This window comes from Lytechinus variegatus, chromosome 15 (genome assembly GCF_018143015.1).
Source record: "Lytechinus variegatus isolate NC3 chromosome 15, Lvar_3.0, whole genome shotgun sequence".
In the NCBI taxonomy this organism is placed as follows: domain Eukaryota; kingdom Metazoa; phylum Echinodermata; class Echinoidea; order Temnopleuroida; family Toxopneustidae; genus Lytechinus; species Lytechinus variegatus.
In genome coordinates this window covers 5,445,743-5,469,393 of record NC_054754.1, presented here as the reverse complement: position 1 = coordinate 5,469,393, position 23,651 = coordinate 5,445,743, and the positions used below count along the sequence as shown (strand labels likewise).

Genomic DNA, 23,651 nt, shown 5'->3' with positions numbered 1-23,651 from the left:
GAAATGTAAGAGCTTTACATATGTTTTACAACACACACCCGGTAGATAAGAAGCTATTATCAACTAATCAACAACTGAATTATATCTTAGGTGGTTCGTACAATTAAGATATTTATTCAAGTCGGCATGAAGACTTTAATTCACGGAGGTGGTCTTGAATCAGTGGTCGGAAACAATGGTTTCTGCATATTTTATGCATTAATTACACTTCACTTGGTGCAAATATTCAGAAAGAATGAATAAATAATGAAAAATGAAGACAGGTTTTTGTCACCTGGTGCTGAATTCATGCTTCTTACTATGTTGAACTCATTCTTGAGTCGACCATATATGTACCTTGATTTACATAAAGAGAGGGTGAACTGATTAATTCAAACTAGTGGGCTCTTAAATAATGCTGTAACAAGCATGAAATTGATTCCCTCTGACAAAAATGTACATTTTTTCATTGGACTTTTTCTCAAAATATGACCTAACTTGAGCACAATGAATGCATGAAACCTCCATAAATCATAGTTTCAGAACAAAGATACAAAACGATCTATGTGAATTTTGGCCTTATTTTGCCCGAAACCAGCATTGCAAACCAACATGCAGTGATGGTGCTAGGCTAGGCAGCCTGATTCACATTCTCAACACTAACAACAACACCAAACTTGAAATCATCGCTTCCTTTGAGAAAACAAGCTGTACCACTCATATCACAAATGTACATTGATACATAACTTGACGACAAGACCACAACTTTCCGATTCCACATCGACTATTGGATAATAATTTCAGTATATTGCCCAGGATAGGGTACATACATGGTATGATTTTCCAGTGGTTAAAGCACCGATCTAAAGTCCCCATTTCTCATTTTGACAAAATCTAAATTACACAATCTCAAAATTTGTGTTTTCTACGACTTTCTAGGCTACTCAAAATCATCAGGGGCCCGTTGCAGAAAGAGTTGCAATCAATCGCAACTCTAAAAATCATGCGCAACTTGATTTTCAACCAATCAACAGTGCGCATTTGGGACTTGCAATTGATTTTTTGACTTGCGTTTAAACGCAGATAACATACTTTACGTTCACCTAGCCATCATCCATGTAAAATCACTTTAATATTTAGATAAAATGGAACAGCGGTTGCCATGGTAATGAAAAAGATGGTCAGCACAGGCACCCCAATAGAGGGTTTGGCAATGGTGACTAAAGCTACCGATTTTGCTATGTTGTATTATATAGTTAAAAGTTGATTTTAGATATTTTAACATATTCATTTTTGTAATTCAATCACAATTTTAAGGGCATTTTTCTTCAGAATTTATTGATTTCTTAATCTTCAGTGTTAAATTTCCCTTTTCTGTGATTTGTTTCTTTCTTATATGTATCGTGGAGGAATGGAGACTTTACACTAATCATCTTGCAATGCAGCAACTCATCTTTAATAGTGTCAACATGTTTAGTTTAACACATTTAAAGTCTATGCCCTAAGAATCTGCAAAGACAAATTTCAACTCTTTCATTTGGAAGCATTGAGAGTTTTCAAGGTGTCCGATCATATTGCGTTGCAAAATTATTTTATAGAAATATGTTAGCTCTTTTGCATATATATATATCATGTTTACATTACTAGGATGAAAGACGTATCATTATTATAGACTGAAAAGGCAATATTTCATATGCAATGATCATTATAAAGATTAAAAAGAAGAATCTAAGGAATACTTGGTATCCTAAGAAATGATTGGTTGTGCATGCACACTTGATCAGGCATTCATTTTTGCATTAATGCACAAGATCTTCTAATGACCGGTTACGAGCGGTCATTAGTAAAATACAATGACTCGTCACTGTGTGGAGGCGACAGACAGTCTATCGACTAACAAGGATACAAATTTGTATTATATAAAGCAAATAATGAACATTTTTTTGTTTGGGTATTAGTCTAATCACCCACACATGGTACCCTCAAAACAGTCCAATTACCCTCGGATATCGCCTGCGGTGTATGTTCAGAACCGTTGCATAAGTATCCTGTATGGGTATTTCTTACCATTGCCCTCCCTGAAGTGTACTATTTATTTATATACTAACAGATGCGGTGACAAAAGGCCCAGTTCACATGCACAATTTGAACCATGCCATAAATATCAATCTGGTGCTGCTTGAAGGTTAACGGGATCTTCATGGAAGAGATCCGGGTCTAGCTAGCTTCACGGGTATCTTATTGTTAACTTTACGAAAATTAGCATGATATTTGAGCCATGTGGTTTTTGCATGAAGCCTATATGCCCATGAGAGGCTATGTACTTACATCAATTTCTACAGATTATTCACGATAACTTCAAGTGTTCATGTCAGGTTCCAACAACTGAAACCTGAGAAATTGTTTTAGACTTGATAGAACAAATTATCGGGAAAGGCCATAAGGGCTTTCAATCCCTTCTCTGACCCTGTTGACTACAGAATTCTGTGGTTCTCATAGACTTTGTACATGGACCACTCAGTTCCAATAGGCAATGGGTTAAACAAGAGACATCTCTTTGGCACATGGCAGGTGAAACACGTTCAGTGGAAAGACGACCTATCCCCTACGTTCAATATCTTGGACCCTTTTGCCGACTTGATGGTGCTAGAATCAACTATTCGACTATTATCTCCAACACTTCAGGATGGTCCCAAAAGAGTTCCGGTTATTTCAAAACCTTATTGCTCTCATTCTATCAATGTCCACATCAAGAAGGACTTGAAAGACATCACCATTCTCTAATCAAGATGGCAGCATGTACACTTAGACAGCCTCTCGATGCAGCAGTGGTAAGCTCTGAACGTCGCAACTGGAACGTTCCAGAAGAAATTACAGTCATATCCTACAGATTCCAACTTGCGACTGGCAAGTCTACTTCTTGGTCAGAGCTTGTTCCTGGTCCTTTGCTGTTGGCTTCATCCAACCCTGCAAGTGCACAGTTTCTTGGGCCACTGATCTTGTGACCCCTGATCTGGAGTTTGTTTCTTGGGTCACCGACCTCATGACCCATAATCCGACCTTGAGTTCAAAGGTCGTACGTGAAGCACTAAAGAATCATTGTCCATCATGAGGTCATAGACGTCATCAAGTTTCTTTCTCCTGATGTCCTGGCCGTTGATTTCAAGGATCTCGTCACCGACCTGAAGAAGGCCCGCCAGGATTTTAGCTGGATGGCCATCACCGAGCCTCGTTACAAAGATACCTGCAGCGAAGACAAAAAGATACAAATAATTAATGATCAAGACTCAGTAATAGTAATTCAGGTTTTAAATCCTGTTTAGTCTCTGACTATAGGGGTGGCTGGATTCACATAGCACTCACAGAAACAACTCTCATCCCTTCCCTGGAGCGTTGTGGCCCAGTGGATTAGTTTCCGGACTTTGAAACAGAGGGTCATGGGTTCGAATCCTAGCCATGGCGTAATTTCCTTCGGCAAGAAATTTATCCACATAGTGCTGCACTCGACCCAGGTGAGGTGAATGGGTACCCGGTACGAAGAAATTCCTTGAATGCTCGAGCGCCCGATCAAGGTAGCTGTGCTAAAGCTGGGGTAATAATAACAGCAGGGCCTGCTTGGAGAACATTTTTTTGGAACTGAAGTGGCTACCCTGGGTAAATATGCCGTTATTATTATTATTCCCTCAAGTTTACTCTATTTGGTGCGTCCTCCTCACTCTATGCAACCCTCCTACTCTCCTCCATCACTTGCTTTTACTAATATTTCTTGGGTCACCCCCAAGTGAGTTGAAATGATTTTACAGTATAATTATTGCTTCATGAGCTTCTGCTAATATTTTCAATTTTCGTTTGCACCGAAACAGACAAATTATACCTGCAGAATGAAGTTAAAGGGGAATGAAACCTTTGGAACAAATAGGCTTGTGTAGAAACAGAAAAATCAAAGAATAAGAATAAAGAAAGTTTTAGAATATCGCAATCACTAATGCTATGGCGATCCTCATATTGGCAATGCGACAAGGATGTGTGATGTCACTGATGAACAACTTTCCCTTTGGTGGACTATAAAATACCCTCAAAATGTCTCTTTTTGCTTTTTCTTATGATGATACAAACTCTTTATCCATGATGTATTCTTAAAAAATATGTATTACATGCCCTCATGTAGAAAGAACAGTATGATTAATGGATAGATGTGATAAAAGGGGCAATTCAAGTGAAATATATACTAAAGTAATGGGGAGAGTTGTTCACAAGTGACATCACACATCTTTGTCGCATTGCCAATTTGCTATCTCCATAGCATTAGTGATCGCAATATTCAAATGCTCATAACTTTCTCATTATTTGTCCGATTTTTCTCAAACTTTCGTTGATCTGTTTCTTTGATTTTTCTGTTTTCACACAAGCTATCTTGTTCCAATGGTTTCATTCTCCTTTAAGGATCTGAGAATGAACAAAGAAAGTAGAATAAGAAATTCATGTCGATGTACTATTGCATTAGAAATTCATGTCGATGAACTAGACCAGGTTCACAAAAATAAGAGTAACATCAGTAGTTTCCCCCCAAAAAACTGCTCTAAATAAAATGAAAACATTATTGGGTACAGTTATCTTTTGGAAACTCACATCATGTCATGATTTAAAACAATGAAATGGTCCAGATATTTAACTCACTGATAAAAATGCATAGGTCATCATTTGACGATAAAATGTGATGAAATAAAATAACAATTATGTTGATCCAAAGTATTTCACACATAAGATCTACCAAATATTGGATTATATATTATGTGATAAAACAAAGGATAAATTGGATAGATCCAGATAGCATCAGCTGATAATAATTAATGATCCTTCCCAATCTTATTTTTATGCCAGAATACATGTCAGGAATAGAGGTCAAGAATAAAGTGCAATTTTATTCTGTAAATAGTATTTTTTTGTCGTTTCCTAGCCAAGATCTGAATCTCGGAATTGTTGCCAAAACCGAGTTTGCTTTTTTTTTCCAATGAAGTTTATTTTGAGATCAGGATATGAACAGAAGATGTTTCCTAACACCTGGACTTTTTCAAGATCAGCAGTAAACAATGAACTGGCACAAAATAGAAATCACAAAACAAGAAATATGGAAAGAGAGAGAGATACAGGTAGGGGGGAGGGGAAGAGCAGAGATAGATACAGTGGCGTACCCAGGATTTCCAAAAGGGGGCAAATTTTTGGGAGGATATTTCGTCCACGAAAAAATTTGACAAGCAAAAAAAAAAAAATCAGTTGTGACTCGTCAGGGGGGGGGGCAGTCTGCCGCCCTGCCCCCCCCCCTTAGGTAAGCTAGTGGTTAGATACTTGCAGCAGAGAGGAAAAGATACAGAATCAAAGAGAGAGATGGAAACAAATAGAAGAGGAAGAGATAGACACAGAGTGTGGGGGGATATACAAAATCATAGAGATGGGAACAAAAAAAAGAGAGAACAAGAAGACACTAAAATATAAAAAGTGGCAAAAATAAGATGTGGGATAAAAGTAGAGAGAAAGGTGAAATGTATTGATTGGATAAGAGACAGGGAGAGAAATAAATAGAGGCAGAGAGAGAGAATAAGAGAAAGAGGACGAGAGGGACAGAGGGGAGAAAGGTCCTAATGATCAAAGACCCAACTGATGCCGGACATTTCTAAACTCATTCTGTAACGCTCCACAGCGAAGAAGGAAACATGAATAATTTCCTCATGTTCACATACATGTCATCGCTACTTTCCCTGATCTAACTTCCTGCTCGCCACTCGGGACCTAAATCTAGGGGCTACGGCAGAATATCTGTATATCTTCAGAGCAAGAAGGCACTTGTTAAGAAAAGCTGCACTACTTAAAACCATTCTGCAGATGTATCAATGATTGCTGCCTTTTACAGAACATACTATTCCAAGAACTAAATGCATTCAAGAAGTTCCCTTTTCTAAAGGTATAATGTAAGTGGTATCACCTGTATCACATGTGTCTTGTTACAAGCAGATCTTGAGGTAACTGACTATGCCAGATCTCCCCAATTTTATAAATTTGAAGGGCAAGTGCACCCCAGCAAAAAGTTGATTTAAAGAAAAAAGATGAAAAAAGAAAATTCAACAAGTATAACACTGAATATTTCATTAAAATTTGATGTAATAAGTTATGACATTTTGAAAGTTTCGCTTATTTTTTCACAAAACAGTTATATGCAAATGAGAGAGTCAATGATGTCTCTCACTCACTATTTCATTTGTTTATTTATTGGTTGAAATATTATAACTTTTACAGATTTGAAAATAATAACTAACCTGACTGAACCACAAAATGTTAAAACTATGCTAAAATTGCTAATTCCACATGACCATGGACTCAGGGAGGAATAAGTCTGTATTTCACATGATGAGGAAAAACTTAGAATATTTCATATTTTATATAATAAATTACAAAAGTAGCAGTGAGTGGATGACGTCATCAGTCCTCCATTTGCATGCCGACCAGGATATGCATATAGGCCCTAAATGTATCATGTAATTAGGTGAAAGTAAAACTTCCATATTTTGATGTATTGTAATTTACAGTGTTTTGCTTGTTGGATTTTTCTCATTTTATTCAAATCAACTTTTTGTTGGGGGTGGACTTGTCCTTTAAGGGTAAAATGTGAGAACAAAAGAAGCCATTTTGAAGGGGAGTTTACAATTATCACAATAGCTTGAGTCTTACTGCCTGAAGATTCTAGACACTGATTTATGTTTTCCTTAAACCAACAGGTTATATATGATATCTCTGAGGATCTCTTTATCATACTTGTCAATGAATAATGAAAAGAGTGACGACAGGGCAACAAAAAAGGGGAGAATTGAGACTATTGACATATCTCTGATCTTTGCACCTCTTTTATTCTAATCAATGAACTTTGTTTATTCATTTTTTTAAAGTCAATAAGAACAGAGTTGATTCATATACTATGCTGTATTATATCTTGAGAAATACATAAATTCAAGTTAATGTATGCGCACTCGTGTATTTCAGAAAGGAAGCATAATGTCCATCATTTCTGAAATGAATATTGTTGCTTGTATATTTTGCAAAAGATTTATATGGAAACATAAAGCCATTCAATCCTTCGGCTTTGAAAATGTGATATTTGAACCTTGGCTTTCAAATTGACCAAATATACATGCACATGTGCCTGAGAATTTCAGAAATTAGATAGGGGAAGGCGGGGTAAGTTGAGCATAGGGGCAAGTTGAGCCACCAGCCGCAGGCCAATAATGAATGAGTCAGACATTGTGGTGGTGTCATGTATTGATGACCCATAGCATAACCCCTAACCCCACCACATTGTTTCCAACTTTGAAACAAAAAGTAGTTTTTTAGAGGGAAAAATGTGAATTTCAGCCAAAAAAGTAAAAAAGAGTGTGAAATAGATAAGTGCTTTATAAACACACACGTCTTTAAATATAATAAAGACATGATAACAACATTATTAGTCCAGGTATGGATCTTCATTCTTGTCATAGTCTTTTATATGATGGATGCATAATAAATGTGTGGATACAAAATTATTGCGCTAAGTTCGGACTGGGGTAAGTTGAGCCAAACAGCATGGGGCAAGTTGAGCCATGGTAATTCCTATGGTAATGTATCTTAAAAAACAAACAAACCATAAAATCGATTGAAATGCAGGCTGAAAGGAGCAAATTTACATGACTGCTCTTTTCCTTTTGCAGGATGTTAGTATTTATAGAGAATTAGCAAGTGAAAAGACTTTAAACAAAAAATTGACAAGCTGGTTCTCCCCCATACATTTTGTACATAGTTTTTGTGGCTCAACTTACCCCAGAAGGTGGCTCAAACTTACCCCATATATGGGGCAAGTTGAGCCATTTGACATCGGTTTTTTCAAAGGTCACGATGACTTTCAGTGTTGGGGTAGAAATTTATATATAGGTGGAAAATATTTCAGAAGAATGAAATTTCAAAGCAAGGTACTTATTTCGACAAGATTATTAATCATATCAATTCTAACTTGCAAAAAGCAAAAACTGTCACAACTTACCCCGCCTTCCCCTATATATCTGTATTGAAAGCCTTATAACACTTGAGAAATATTTGTTGTTGTTGCACAAAAGTAATGTACACACACTAATGCAAGAAGACTTTTGCTCATCTTGAATAAAAAAAACTATGATTTCAGATAAATGACATACAGTATGTATTTGAATTGAGGGAATAAATCTATGCCTTTTCAAACATAAAACCTTAAATATTAAAATCAAATTTCTAAATCAAAATTTGAAAATAGTATCTTTTTATCAAGACACAGACACACTAGAATAAACTTTACATAGACAAATCTATGATGCTGCCAAAAGGATTTCCTTACGCCACATGCGCTCGCAGTCAAGCAAAAGCCACTGAACTTTATAAAGCAATGAAGGTGACTTAGACTCGACGACAAAACAAATGGTTCACTAAAGACACCATCCCTCTTAAAAGCTATCTTCAATGAGTTTGCAATTAGATTCAAGCCATTAAGAGGCCATATGACAAATCATACAGAAGTTGATGACCCTTCAGAAGAACAATTAAAAGTGAGGGGGACCGCAATGCTGAGGTTTTACGCAGATGTTGAGGTCAAATTTCTTGGCCCCTTCGCTTCTGCCCCAAAAGGTCAGTGTACAAGATATTTTCAAGGGCGAATGTTAATAGCCAACACCTGGCTCGGTCATCTTAAAGGTTTGCATACTTTTGTCACCTTAGAAGACAAAAGCCTGTCAGAAGGTTCAATGTAACGACCTAACCTCAAATTCCCAGAATTCCTGTTTTCTCTTTTCGCTGTAAAGAACAGCTCATAGGATAATCATCAAACACAATTTTGATAATTGTTCACACCTGTTTCTGCCTTACTTTGAATTCGAATAGAATTTGTAAATGTACATCAAACACAAGTCATAAATGGACCCTTCCAATTACCACTTTGTTTAATTTCCAGCTAGCTTTACCCATTTTGACTTCCGTATTTATGGTAATCATATAATGTCCCAAATAGATCGTAAAAAATCATTATATTTCTGTATTTTCCTGTTCTTCCCATTTCACGAATCAATTAATATTCTGACAATGTTTTGCAGTAGTATAAGAACGATTTGTGAATTAGTTGAAAACTAGCACTCCATGAAAGTGTCATCTAAGTTATCCCAGGTTTAAGGGACAAGTCCACCCAACAAAAAGCTGATTTGAATCAAAAGAGAAAAATCCAACAAGCATGACACTAAAAATTTCATCAAAATCGGATGTGAAATAAGAAAGTTATGACATATCAAAATTTCGTTCAATTTCACAAAACAGTTATATGCACATCCTGTTTGGTATGCAAATGAGGAGACTGATGACGTCATCCGCTCACTATTTCTTTTGTATTTTATTATAAGAAATAAGAAATATTCTATTTTTCTCCTCATTGTTAGGAGAAACATCGATTAATTCCTCCCTGAACATGTGGAATTAGCTTTGTTTAATACTATATGATTCAGTCAAGTTGGTCCTTATTGTCAAATGTGTAAAAAATGAAATATTGTATAATTCAAACAATAAAAAACAAAAGAAATAATGAGTGATGGACATCATCAACTGACTCATTTGAGTTGTGCATATCACTGTTTAGTGAAAAATAAGCGAAAGTTTAAAATGCCATAACTTTTTTATTTTACATGCGAATTTGATAAAATTTTCAGCGTTATGTTTGTTTGAATTTTCTCTATTTATTAAAATCAACATTTTTCTGGGGTGGACTTGACCTTTAACTAAACCATGGCTATCAAATATCAACCAATAGCCATGATGGAGTTAGATGATCTCATAATTAAACTATCCATTAGGTGTTTCATAAAGCTGTTCGTAAGTTAAGAGCGACTTAAAGAACGACTGGTAAACCTTTCTTATGCACTAAATAATCATCAATGGACATTTGCTGTTGAATATCATTTACCAAAAGGATCACCAGTCATTCTTAAAGTCACTCTTAACGTGCGAATAGCTTTATGAAATGGCCCCCTGCTCATGGATACCATCTTAAGCAGCTAGGTCTCGGGAGGGAATGAACTCACCATTTCCATTTGCAGAAGTTCCCTTGGCAATGTAAAACCCAAACGGCCCGTTGGGTGGCTTGACAAGTTCAATGATCTGTGTACTATCGGGCTTGATGTCGAGCAGCCGACCTATCTTCCGGCCGTGGGTCGGTGAAGTCACATCTGTGTCTTCCGTTGTCCTTTGCGGTCTTGGGTGTCTCTCGCTGTCGGGTGTGGTCGCGAGGCCAAGCACACTGGCAGATCGCCTAGGATAGTGAGTCACAATCAATAGATACTTAATCAATACTTATATCAATATGTAATCAATAAAACTTCAATCAATATCAATATCTAATTTTGTCATAACACCTGTATATTCTCATTAATCAGGATGCAGCAACTATGATTGCACTAAAACAACGTTCAAATAAGCCGTCCATTTCTTATATGTTTATGCTTTAATTAATACTTACTAGATTTATACATGTATAAAGTCATTTCCAGAGGATACAAGTTGCAACAATCAATGTATTTATCCTACAAATGAATGTTGCTTGGTCCAAAGTGTTCTATGTCCTTTTAGAAATAGAACCAACACAAACATCAATATGTGGTTCTTCAGCAGACTACAATGCCCCTTATCACACCAGCGAAACCCAAAGTGATATTAAAGGTCGGTCCCAGGCGTAAAGTATCATATCCGATAAATCCGTCAAACTCAATTACACACGCACACACACGCAATTTGCCTTGACTTCATAATAAAAAAAACAACTGAAGTATAGCATGGACGGTTTTCTTTTTTATTTAAACACCCTTCATATTAATTATTCCCATGAAGAAGATCTGCATTAAATTCATCAATAACATTCACAATTTGAATTCAATATCAAACATGCCAAAGAAAAATGAAAAAAAAGAAAATACGTTTGACATAACCCAATGTGCAACAACAAACTTCAATGTCAAACCCCTAAACAATCAAACTCACATTTTGAGATGAACCACACCCAAGGTTAAATATTACCTTTTCTTCAAAGATTGTCTTTTTGAACTTTTAAAAGAAGAAGAAATCAGATTAAATTCTTCAACATTGACTCCTTACATTAAAATATTTCATAAGTTTTTTTTTCAGGGGGGGGGGGGGAGGTGATTGATGACAATTTGTATAAATTATATTTCAGTATGTTTCATTTAAATAGTAAATATACAACCCCTGTGATAACACATTCATATGCTTAATATTTTGTAGCAAATGACTTGCATCCCATTTTTGAAAGTGTGATTTGAGTGACAAAAATAATGTACTGTAAATGCGGAATTTTGTCACAACCAACTTTTCAATTATCATGAATGAATAAATTATCAATTTCTTCAATGAGAACTGAGCAAGAATTCCTATAACTTTTATCAATACTTGGCCCCATATACATGTAATCTACATTCCTTGATTACATAAAAACAAAAGAATTCAATGTGCAGAAAGGTATTTCATTTTTCAATTTTCAATGATGCTAACAATAGTTATTATTTAGTAGAGTGAAATAGAAATATGCAGATTTGAATTTCATAACCTGTGTTCAGGATGTCATAACCAAATAATCTCATAACTGTTTATTCCCCCATCATATAATTAACCCAAAACGGTATACCTCCTTGAGTCTGAATGAACCCTTGACCCGACCTTAAAAAGACTAACAACCAGCCCCTGGTTATTCCCACCCTCTACTTAAACCAGGGGTCCATTCACACACCCTGAGATGATTCAATGACGCATGATGACATAAAAGTACTAATGAAGTCCTCCCCACCCTTCTGTCAACATGAAATTAACCTTGGACTTGGTAGATTTCTACAAACTTGGCAAGGTACGGGCCAAGACTCATCTAAGACTCATCGGGGGCCGGCGAGGGAGAGTCCACAGGCCATTGATGGTTATCACGCACGGGCAAAAGTACAACTTCTTTTTTTTATCCATAAAGGAAATTGAGGACCTTCACAGAATTTTATCTCACTGAATTAAAAAGGAAGTTTTCATTCAATCTATCGAGTATTGATAGTCATCAATGACTGCACTAGAAACTGAAGTTAATTTGTGAAATTTTACGTATAAGGAATTCCAATGAATTTTCTGAAGGACTGCAGAAAGTAACCTTTTATCAATATTTTCTGTTCATAAAACAATCAGTTGGAAACTTACATTTTATACTGAAAATTTTTACAAAATTCACATTCTTCAATTTCACTTAACTTGCAAAAGTGCCCCCATCACTTCGCTTCCTTACTTATGGGATTTTTCAAAGATTTTTAGGAGTCTCACCCCCCCCCCTTGGAAAAAAAACTGCCAACAGCCATGGACTAAAATGCTTGTCCAAAAGCAAGGATAGTAAGTTGAGAGTCATAGCTAATAATTCAAAATAATAATTGTAAAGCCAATATTAATCATCATTTTTTTTAAAGAATCTTACCTTTTTGTAAATACTCCTTCAGTTTCATTATCTTTATCTTTCTTCTTTAGTAAACCAGTAAGAGACCTCAATGACGGCGATTTTTTGAGCTGAAATGGGAAAAAACAAAACAAAAAAATGTTAGAAATACAATCAATTTTTTTACAAGTCTACCCTCAATATAAAAAAAGCAGGCTTTTTTTTTAGGTTGCATCACATTTCCTTCACCAAAAATTGCTCCTATGGAAAATAAACACATTGAGCCAAATATAAACCCAAAACTTCAAACCTGAGTCTAACCATAATCCTAATAGATCCTCACACAAAACCAAAACTGGATCACGAGTCAAACGCTAACCCACTATCTTTAGGGAAGTAAGCCGAGGAGCAATTTGCCGAGGAGCAATTATCACAGGAGCAAATGTGACTGAACCATGTTTTAGACTAAGGGACACTTTCACAGAGAGGAAAACAAAGCAGTCACACTTGAATTCCTGGTTATGTGTGGCTTTTAAAATATATCTGTATTGGTCACTTAATTAAAAGTCATACCTTTAAAGCCACACATACATAAATTCTAGATTGTGAGTGGTATTGTCAAGGTATCATTTCACTGCATTGGTCTATCATACCTTAAGTCACTCCTTAATTCCTGGTTTTGTGACAGACAGTGTACCTGTATATCACTCTGTATTGGGCATATGCATGTAAGACTTAAGGTTGGCTGTGTGCGGCATATAACTATTTATCTCTGTATTGGGCATATCACACTTTAGTTAAATTCCTGGTTGCGTATGGTACATAGTTCATCACATTACTTATAATCTAATACCTAAAGTAGCACTTAAGTCACACTTAAATTACTGGCTACATGTATGTGTGGTACAGTACAGTATTTGTCATATCAAACCTAAAATCACACATATAGTCATACGTATTTAAACTCCTACATATGTGTGGTACATAATACAGAAATTTATAGGTAATATCATACTTAAATTCACACTTAAATTCCTGGTTGTGTGTGGTATATACAACCTATTAAAGGTCACACTTAAGCCAAACTTAAATTGCCCATTGAGTGTGGTTTATACACACATATGTAATACATCACTGTATTGGTCATGTCACATATGAAGTTGCACTTAATTTTCTGGTTGCGTTTGCTAAAAAAACACATAAGTGCTATACTGCTTCTGCATCATGTCATAAACTTAACATACACACATTGCATTACAGATATCACTGAAACAGATTTTTTTTGTTATGAATCAAATCGATATTTCTAGCATCTGCATTTAAGACAACAATGAACATGTACATAAATCTGTATAGATAATGCTTTTCCCATGGAATAAGTAAACTTTGTAAGATGCAAGATGTTTTGTTGATGAGGACATCCCTCTAGATACATTCTTCACTAAGAACAAAATCACAAATATTCAAATCAATACACACAAAGCTGGGGTGACTTTCACCCACTTGAAATAAACACAGAAGACAGTCAAAATGATATAAGAACACTAAACAAAAACAGACCTCATGTTCATCAAAATGCGGGTGGGCCTGTCGAGGCGTGGCCAGACTTTGGGCCCTTTTCCTTTTCCTGTACGACATGGTGCCCCAAATGGCCACATATCTTTAAGATATGTATCACACACACTAATACATCTTAACTTAAACAGCCATGTCTGCAACGATTTCCACAAAAAAAATAAAAAGGCAGTGGTATGTTAATCCCCTCAATTCACTGTGACCATTCCTACATCTCTGTCCCTGTAGGCACATAACACAAGGAAATAAACAAGTTCTCTTTGTAATCGGTCTTTGATTATAGAAAAGCGAAGACAAAAGCCTGTCCGGAAAAAAAATGCCAGTCTTCCAAAGAGTGCCCAAATACTTTAAAGAGCGAACGGCACGTGCTCGCAGAGCCTCCTCCTAATGTGATACAAATAACCCATGTACCTCGGGCCGATATATCACTATTTGTCCTTCCACAGTTGTTGCACATTCAAAATTTCACCCGCAAATAGCAAGCTTTCGCAGACCGATAGTCAACACTTAACAATAGTTGATAAATTGGGAATTAATGGATGACTATCCACCATTAACATGGACTTTTCACTCCCAATTTTGTTTTTTTTAATTTCTGGCTTAAACGTTTGATGAAAGATGAAATTACAATATAACTGGTTCTATATTGATTTAAATACATACAAGAAGCAACCAAAGGTTGTTTACTCTGCAAACAGTGAACTGAAAGGGGTTCCATTGTCTCAAAGACATTATTTCTTTGTCAACCTCCTCCCCCCTCCATAAAAAAACCCTACTATGTTTACAGATGATTTTCTTTTTTAACACATGTGTTTGATGAATAATTGTGCAGATTATACCTGTACACTTATGTAAAAATCTCTGGCTATACATGTATTTAACTTATTGAACCGATATCATACCCGACAAATGGGACGTGCTTCTCACATGTAACATCACAAAATGAAAAATTGAAATATTCATAACTTAAAACTATTCCTTGGTGGATTTCAATCACACTGTCATTAACATATTTCTCTAAATTTTCTAATTGTAAAATCAATTTTCATGCTGAGAGGAGACCCAAGAATTGTTGTCTTGAAAATGATTTACAATTTATTTTTCTTTCCTTGATCTTGATATACTCTCTAATAAGATTTGACACTGTTATATTAAAGCAAAGTGACACCAGATAATACAAACATTCACCTTTCAAATTATAAATGCGACTAAACTAGTATAATTTTCATTTCAAGAAATTACCCCCTCAAATCTGACAAGAAACAAAATTAAAATTAATCAACACATCATTGTTGGAGTGCCGAAACTTCTTAAAATCATTTCTATTTATTCATTTACTTATTTATTTGTAATCAGAGGGTCGTTCATGTGTTCAAATCTCACCATGGCCTTATGCCCTTTGGCAAGGCGTCAATCCACAATTTGCCACTCTTCACCCAGGTGTTAAATGGGTACCCCGTAGAACGCGAAAGCCTACATGTATGTAGTATGTCTAACAATTGGGTCTTGGAACTGGTTGGAATGCTCTCCAGGGAGTGGAGAAATAGAGACGTTGTTCCGATGTATTAAGCGCTATATAAATGTGGAATATCATTATCATTATCAATTACTTATTCATTCATTTACTTATTTATTCATTTGTTTTTCGGGGGGGGGGGGGAGCTTAGAAAAAGGTTGATTTTCAAATTTGACATAACTAGCAACTTTCTTTCCTTATGAGACTGTTTTCAGACATTCCAGAATATCTCTGTCTTCAATCTGGTTTAAACCTTGTAATATTTTATAATAACATTCTAAAAATATCTCCCATTTCGCACCTACATCAAAGCCAGCCTTGCCAAGATATTTGACAAGATAATTCAGATTTGGCATTAATTCCCTGCATTAGTTTGTGTTGGATTAGTGACTCAATATTAGTTTGGCAGGGATCAGCATGAGCACGAGGGGTAAAGGAGGAATAAATGGGAAGTTGAAATAATTCCTGATGAGAAGTCAAAATTTGGTTGTTCCTCCCGGAAGAGTAAGGCATGAGAAAAGATTGTAAACCTTGAAAGCAAGGATCTAAATGTGAAGATTAAAGATTTCATGTTTGATAGGTATATTACATTTTTCTCTCTTAATGAATTAACTGAATGTATGATTTAAACTGATTGATGTACTTTGCTCTGATATTGATCTTTTGATGACAGACCTCTCTTTTAAAAACAAGTTTCCCAGTCATTTCAAAGATGGAGGAATATCAAGCAAGTTCATTGTGAATCTCCCTCCACCATCTATTCACCCACCCATCCATCCACCCACCCAGCTATCCATCCATCCAACCATCCATCCATCTACCCACCCAGCTACTATCCATCCATCCATCCATCCAACCATCCATCCATCCATCTACCCACCCAGCTACTATCCATCCATCCAACCATCCATCCATCCCTCCATCCATCCATCCAACCATCCATCCATCCATCCATCCATCTACCCACCCAGCTACTATCCATCCATCCATCCAACCATCCATCCATCTACCCACCCAGCTACTATCCATCCATCCAACCATCCATCCATCCCTCCATCCATCCATCCATCCATCCAACCATCCATCCATCCATCCATCTACCCACCCAGCTACTATCCATCCATCCAACCATCCATCCATCCATCCAACCATCCATCCATCTACCCACCCAGCTACTATCCATCCATCCATCCATCCAACCATCCATCCATCCATCCATCCATCCAACCATCCATCCATCCAACCATCCATCCATCCATCCAACCATCCATCCATCCATCCATCCATCCATCCAACCATCCATCCATCCATCCATCCAACCATCCATCCATCCATCCATATTTACCTTTTAATCTCTCCCTCTCTCTACACACACATATATACATGTATGTATCCATCAATCATTCTACTCTACTTGTACATGTATGTTCCAAAATTGTTTTGTGATAAACTGCATTTTTCCCCCATTTTTTCATTTTACAAATTAGGTGAATGTAAGCATGTTCATCTTTTTTTCTCTTTTATGACTTGTTATAAAGTCCCTCCGTTCAGTTAATTTATCTTCAAATTTGTAATGAAATTTCATTGAAATGTATCATTTTTAACATGTACTTGTACTGTTACTCCGATTATATCATTTTGTTGAACGGAAATACATCAATCTAAATCTAAATAACTTATCCAGGGAACTGTGTTGTATCCTTCAATAAGTTCACAAACACTGAATTTTCATGTTGAAAAAGCATGACTCAAAACTTATCATCACAGGTGACAGGAGGCAAATGACACGCAACATCTCCCGAGCTTCCCATTCAAACCTTTCGTGCCGATGCATACAATATTTTCAGCATAGGTAACCAACGCGACACAAGTGTTCTTTTGTAGACACAGGTGCTATAGGAGACACAACAGAATTTCAATTACACTGCAACAGAGTTTGGTCATAAACACATATCCTCTCCTCGATGCCCCGCCCTTGCCACAAATTATGCACCCCAGATTGATTCTTCCACTGAAACTTTAAACATTGGTGACTAAGATGATGTTATATTCCTAAATATTAATACCACTGAGCTCCCAAATGACCAAATTTTGTATTATGTGTTTTATTTATTTACTAAATATCTATTAATTCATTAATGTACAAGTATCTATTTACTTTGAAATATCAAGTAATCTATTAATTACAATAGTGCATTTATTCTTTAAGAGATCTAATAGTAATCTGTATATTTATTCTTCTATTTGTACATCTAATTGATAATTTGTATGTATCAATTAAATTATACATCTCTCCTTTCATATGTGTACACCTACTTTATCTCTACGCCTAATCGTTCTCGTATTCTATTCAATAATTTAGTCAAGTATTTATTCTAATTTTTTTTAAATGAAACTTGAAGAGTAACAAATCAATTGGAATTATGAAATGCAATTGTAAATACACTTGTATGAAATAAAATCAGATCCAGTCCTGGTTGGACAAGTCTGCTGGGATAACATGTCAGCCTTTCTTAAATAGATCCTTGTTCATTTTTGTATTTCTCATTTAAATCTCTACAATGTCAAACTATAGTAGTGAAATAATCAGGGGGGGGGGGGCTAAAAGCATTAACCCCCTAACACACAAACTCCAGTTTATATGCAATGATCATTCAGAGATTTGGTTTAGTTTTGCTAAAATGAGGTAAATTCGTAACTCCTACTGGATTTACTAAGGATTGGCAAGAGGTCTTTGAAATTTACAAAGATGAGTAACACGCTTGAATCAAATTACATCATGTTAAATTACTAAATTTAGCAATGACGAGCTCAGGAAAATCAGGGGCAACATTGAGTTAAGCAGAGTGACATTGATGTTATCATCTCATATCAGCATAAAAGGCAAGAAATCTAATACCAACTTGCGTTTTTCAAGAAGGGATATTTTGGTGACACGATAAGTTTTCTTTTTGCGCAGTCAATATTCGCCAACTTGTGTTATTTGAACATTTCCATTTAAATTGCATTGAAAACCATGAAAATATAGTTTATACAGTAAATCTTCATATGAGTAAGAGCATTAATGAAAACATATGATTACAATCTCTGCAAATTGTCCATAATCATAAAATGAAAATATGAAAATTATTCTTTGAAATTACCATTACTAGTTATGGGTCATTTTCCAAGTGAGTTTAAAGGTGAAAACTTAATGTATTTTTCACAGAAATTGAATTTGCCAGAGACATGGCATTAATTGCTTGTTTCATACCTTTGGTTTTTCAAACGAGTAGCTATCCTTATTAGAAGACGATAGTTTGTCTAAGCTGAGAGCCCGTCGAAGCTTTTTCTTCGTTTTCTCCACCTTTTCCGATATCGACGTCCGCGACAGGATGGAGAGTTGAGACCCAGAAAGTTTCTTGTAGCTGTCATAATCACTAAAGTTAGAGAAGAAAAATGACAAAATGAAAATGGTTTGATTATGATATGATTTAGAATTGAGCCTACATCAATAACAAAATAGCGCGACATCAACACAGCATCCATACAGCAGGTTGCATTGACGTCAATAGAAATTTTTTTCAATAAAGTTTCGTTCGAAGGTAATTAAAACTACCTCTCAAGATAAAAAGGGACTCCATATTAAAATATCAAATTGTTCAATGTCTTGTAAAAATAATGTTAAAGCCTGTGTATAGCTTTGGTAAAGGGTCAATAATGTGATTGATAATCGAATATCATCTAATATGACAGTCTTACTGAAGCGTAGAGACCGTTAGATATTTTTCCAACTGCACTTCTCTGAGAAAATTTCAAATATTTCAAATCTTGGATATATAGCGCCCTCTCTTGGCGATGCTTGTTTTAAATTTAAAAAATGGACATTCAAGCACTTATCTTATAAATTTAGTGATTAGATATCCAAAAGTTACAGACAAAGAACATATCTTGAAAGTTTCAGCCCATTCCATGATTTGGAATAGGATTTAATTGAAAGACAAAAACACACAGATATTTTAATTTGATCGGGTGACCCGATCAAGTTAAATTTCCATGTAAAATCGCAAAATTTATCTTGTAAAACACTTTTTCATTTCATATCCTCCACATCATAACTGTTATAGGGCATATCCATTCATATTAGCTAGCAATGAATTGGAATAGTGATAAGTGCATTTTGGTAGATTTATCAAAACTATACACAAGCTTTAAGTTGAATAAAAATAACAGGTAAATGGATCCACTGAATACATAACACGGGGATACTTCATCATGATTTTACTGCTCATAATTCAATATGACATTTTATTGTTCTCAAGTTAATAATCGTTACAACATTTTACTCCTTATTTTCGATACATTCCTTCTTTTTTTTTTAATCTCTGGCAACAATTAATCTCTCTCTCTCTCCCCCTCTCTTCCACACTATCTCTGCTCTCTCTCTCTTCTCTGTCATCGGAATATAGGTGGTTTCAGACCGCCTCGAAGTTCGCCAGTTCCAGGTATTCTCTGATCGGGAAATTTACCCCGATCAGAAAATACCAGGTGTTTTGGTAATGTGAAAGCAAACTACGCGTAATCTCCCCGAAAGAAAATACCCGCTAAATAGTAGGTACTTGGCGAAATTACGAGAACTTTCGTGAGGATTTTTCCAAGGTCGCAGGTATTTTGGCGATGTGAAAGCAAATTACGGGAACTTTTATCCCAGCGTGTCGTTGGGCGCGGCGGCGTGGGTGGCTGCTGGGCTAGAGATTTTGAATCTCCCGCCTTGCCTGCTTATCAGACCACACTGCGCATGCTCGTAACTTCGGGAACTTATCCCGAAGGATGTGTTTCGGGGCGGTGTGAATGCAGGAATAATTAACGGGTATTTTTTAGCCTTAAAAAGTTCTCGTAATTTAACGGGGATTCTTGTGATCGAGGCGGTTTGAAACCACCTACAATGACATTTTATTGTTCTCAAGTTAATAATCGTTACAACATTTTACTCCTTATTTTCGATACATTCCTTTTTTTAACAATTAATCTCTCTCTCTCTCTCTTTCTCTCCCCCTCTCTTCCACACTATCTCTGCTCTCTCTCTTCTCTGTCACTGGAATACTGCATATATGTCCTTGTTCTTTAATAATATTTAATAATGTTGACCTCAAGACACCTACAAAATCATTTCAACTTTCGCTAAATATGGGAATTATTATGACCGAGAAACTGATCTGGGTCCCATAACACAAAGGTTAGCGATCGATCGTACCCTTGATTCCTACGATTAATTGTACATTGTAGTCTATGGAAGCAATCATAGAAAAATGTTCTACGATCATTGCCAAGTTTTGTGATACCGGCCCCTGGTTCGGCACCAAAGAATACGGTTAGCCATTTGTAAAGTTACACAAAGTTTTATGAAACAGTCCTCACAGTCTAAAATGTAGACCATTTTCCTTGAGATCTGAGTCACTGTGTTTTTTGAGAGACAAGAAAAATATGATACAACCCATCTCTTAATTGATTCTGGAATCTATCCCCATTCACATTCGCAAAATTGTGTGTATAGCAAACATAAAAGTAACTGTAAACATAAAATGCAATTCACAATTTTATTTTGTATAATGCACAATGACATATTACTACCTGGTAATGCTTATCTTTATGCTACATTTTGCATTTTTTAAACATTTTATCTGTTCCCTGATTATATTTGCAAACTTTCTTGTAATAAATCAATTCTGTCTAATGATACCAGAAAATTGGGATGAAATTTATATGACTTTGAGGTCATCAAGACATCCCCAAATTTATTAATTTCATCTACAATACTCATTGCTGTATTTTTCTGCTGGAAAGATCACACTGCCAACCAGTATGTTCACAAAGTAGACAATGGGAACATATTCATACTATTGGCTTTTATTTTAAAGGTATTGTTTAACTTTGTGAGCAGCCGATTTAAAAAATTCTCAAACCAAGTAAAACATGTGTACAAGTGCATGTATTAGAACTAATAAACCCTGAAAGCAACCATTATTGAGAATGAAAAGCTAAAACTACAAGGCAAACCCCGATTTTGTAAATAAGCGTCTTATAGACACCTTAATAGTACACATAAGTGTATAGGATGAAATTAAGATGGTGTTTCCGGTCACTTTATATTTCAATTTTTGAAGCACTAAATAATCATTTTCGAACGCAATTTTTTCTGGGCTTCATTTTTGGAACATATCACAGACACAGGTGACAAGTTTGACCTTCCAGCTCAGATTTTTTAAAGTCAAACCAATGTTAACCAATCACTTTAAGTCCTCCTTTTTGTTTCTCATATTATTACTGTACACAGGCCTAATTTATACACAATATCATTGTATTTATTTTGCATGTTTACATTTTTAAAATACTGATGTATATAGTCAAAATGTATTTTTCTATACATATATCTGTACTCAATGCCTTTTTTTTTAGAAATGAATAAATGAACTGAACTTAACTATTCAACAGTGTGAAGATATTTTCACACTGTGGACACCTCGACAGCGCAACTGTTCACAGCGTGTTCACACGGTCGACTATGTGAATACACGATTCACACTGTTGAAATGCTCAAACTAAACAGTGTGGAGGTGTGTTCACATTGTGTTCCACACTGTGGGCAACACTCTTTCCAGTAGTTATATAGTTTCCTTGGAAGCAAATATAGTTTTCTCTAGTGTGAATGTATATATTGGAAGCCTGATTTTATGCTAAGACCTTGACTAAGGTCTTCAAGACATATCATCCCCAAAAGCCGACTTGGACAGGAAGTAGAAGATATGGTCGATGGAGACATGAAGTCTGTCAATCACCAATCAACAACAAAGTTACTATACATCTTTAACAGGGGGTTGAAGGAAAGAAAAGTACATTAACTCCTACGCCTTCCAAGATGCGATGAGGAGGTTAAGAAATAGACACCGTTCTCGTTGAAATCCTAAAAACTAGTTGACTGGAAACTGGTTCAGGAAACCAGCTTTGAAGATTGTTTTGCTAGTGTTCCCATTTGATCACCTGAAAATGGTTTTCAAAACCGCTTCATGGAAAGCGATCTTGGCTATGCTCTGTTTCGCGCAAAATTGAAATCGCAGTGTAGGAATTCTGCTACACACAACATGTGCTAAAACCAGTTTATCTTGAAAACTATATTATGAGGTGGTTTTTCCAACCTGGTTTGGAAGATTGCTTCCAAGACTGCTTCGACCGTTCTCATTACATGTTGAACTTCAGTAAACTAGTTTTAGGAGAGTAATGAGAACAGGGTCTTAGATAAAATTGAGGTTTGAGAACAGGAGCCTTCATAAAGAAATTTACAATTATTGTAAAATTTGCAACTATTTATAACTACCAAGGAAAAGGAAACCTTGAATGTGATTGGCTGCTATGGCCTGTTACCATATTTGCCATAAAATGGCAAAGTTACAATAGTTGTCACTGTTCATGAAACAAGCCCATGGATTTTTTTTCTTCATTCTTACTGGTCCATATGAAACCATGTCATATTTTCCCACCTGTCCTTCTCGATTTCTTCCTTTTGTCTTTAGCTCCCATTTTCACTCATTTCTTTCTCTTCCCACATGTTATATCTTATTCTTTCTTTACTCTTACAAACGTCTTCCCTGTAAGCTTTATCAAGGAATTCAAGATCATATGAAAATCTTCACCAAAATGGAATTAACACAAGACACCCTATACCCCATATGTGAGTGAAGATACTCAACGAAACATATCCTACTCCTTTTGATATACAAAATGTGCCTTTCTCCCAAAACTATTCTCTTTGTGCGAGTCTTTGCTCTCAAGAAACTACAGGGCCTGCATATATTGCATTCTAATCAGCAAATACTGACATTTTATTTTTTTTTAACAAAAAAAAATTTGTAAAGATATTCAGTTGCCCCACCCCACCCCCTTGCCCAAGATCATGCAGTCATACCATTCGGGCAACCAGCACTGCCAACATGAGGAAGACTTCTCAAACTGCAGGCTCAAACCAAACTTTGTGAAAATCCTTCGTAAAATATCCATGGTTCTGTGCAGTCTTCAAGAAGTGCTGTATTAACGTTTCGGATTATATCA

General features: G+C 35.9%; 1 protein-coding gene across 1 annotated transcript in view; it reads right to left on the bottom strand.

Annotated features, from left to right (window-relative positions):
• Positions 1-2,276: 2,276 nt before the first annotated feature.
• The window catches only part of LOC121428969 (uncharacterized protein KIAA1614-like), a 79,435-nt gene continuing 58,060 nt past the window's right edge, over positions 2,277-23,651 (bottom strand). The window contains exons 7-10 of the mRNA XM_041625863.1: positions 18,823-18,988; positions 12,521-12,609; positions 10,092-10,318; positions 2,277-3,223 (exon numbers count right to left, since the gene is read on the bottom strand). Of these exons, the coding sequence (XP_041481797.1) occupies positions 3,021-3,223; positions 10,092-10,318; positions 12,521-12,609; positions 18,823-18,988 (685 nt within the window). The 3' untranslated portion in view covers positions 2,277-3,020. The remainder of the gene's footprint in view (positions 3,224-10,091; positions 10,319-12,520; positions 12,610-18,822; positions 18,989-23,651) is intronic.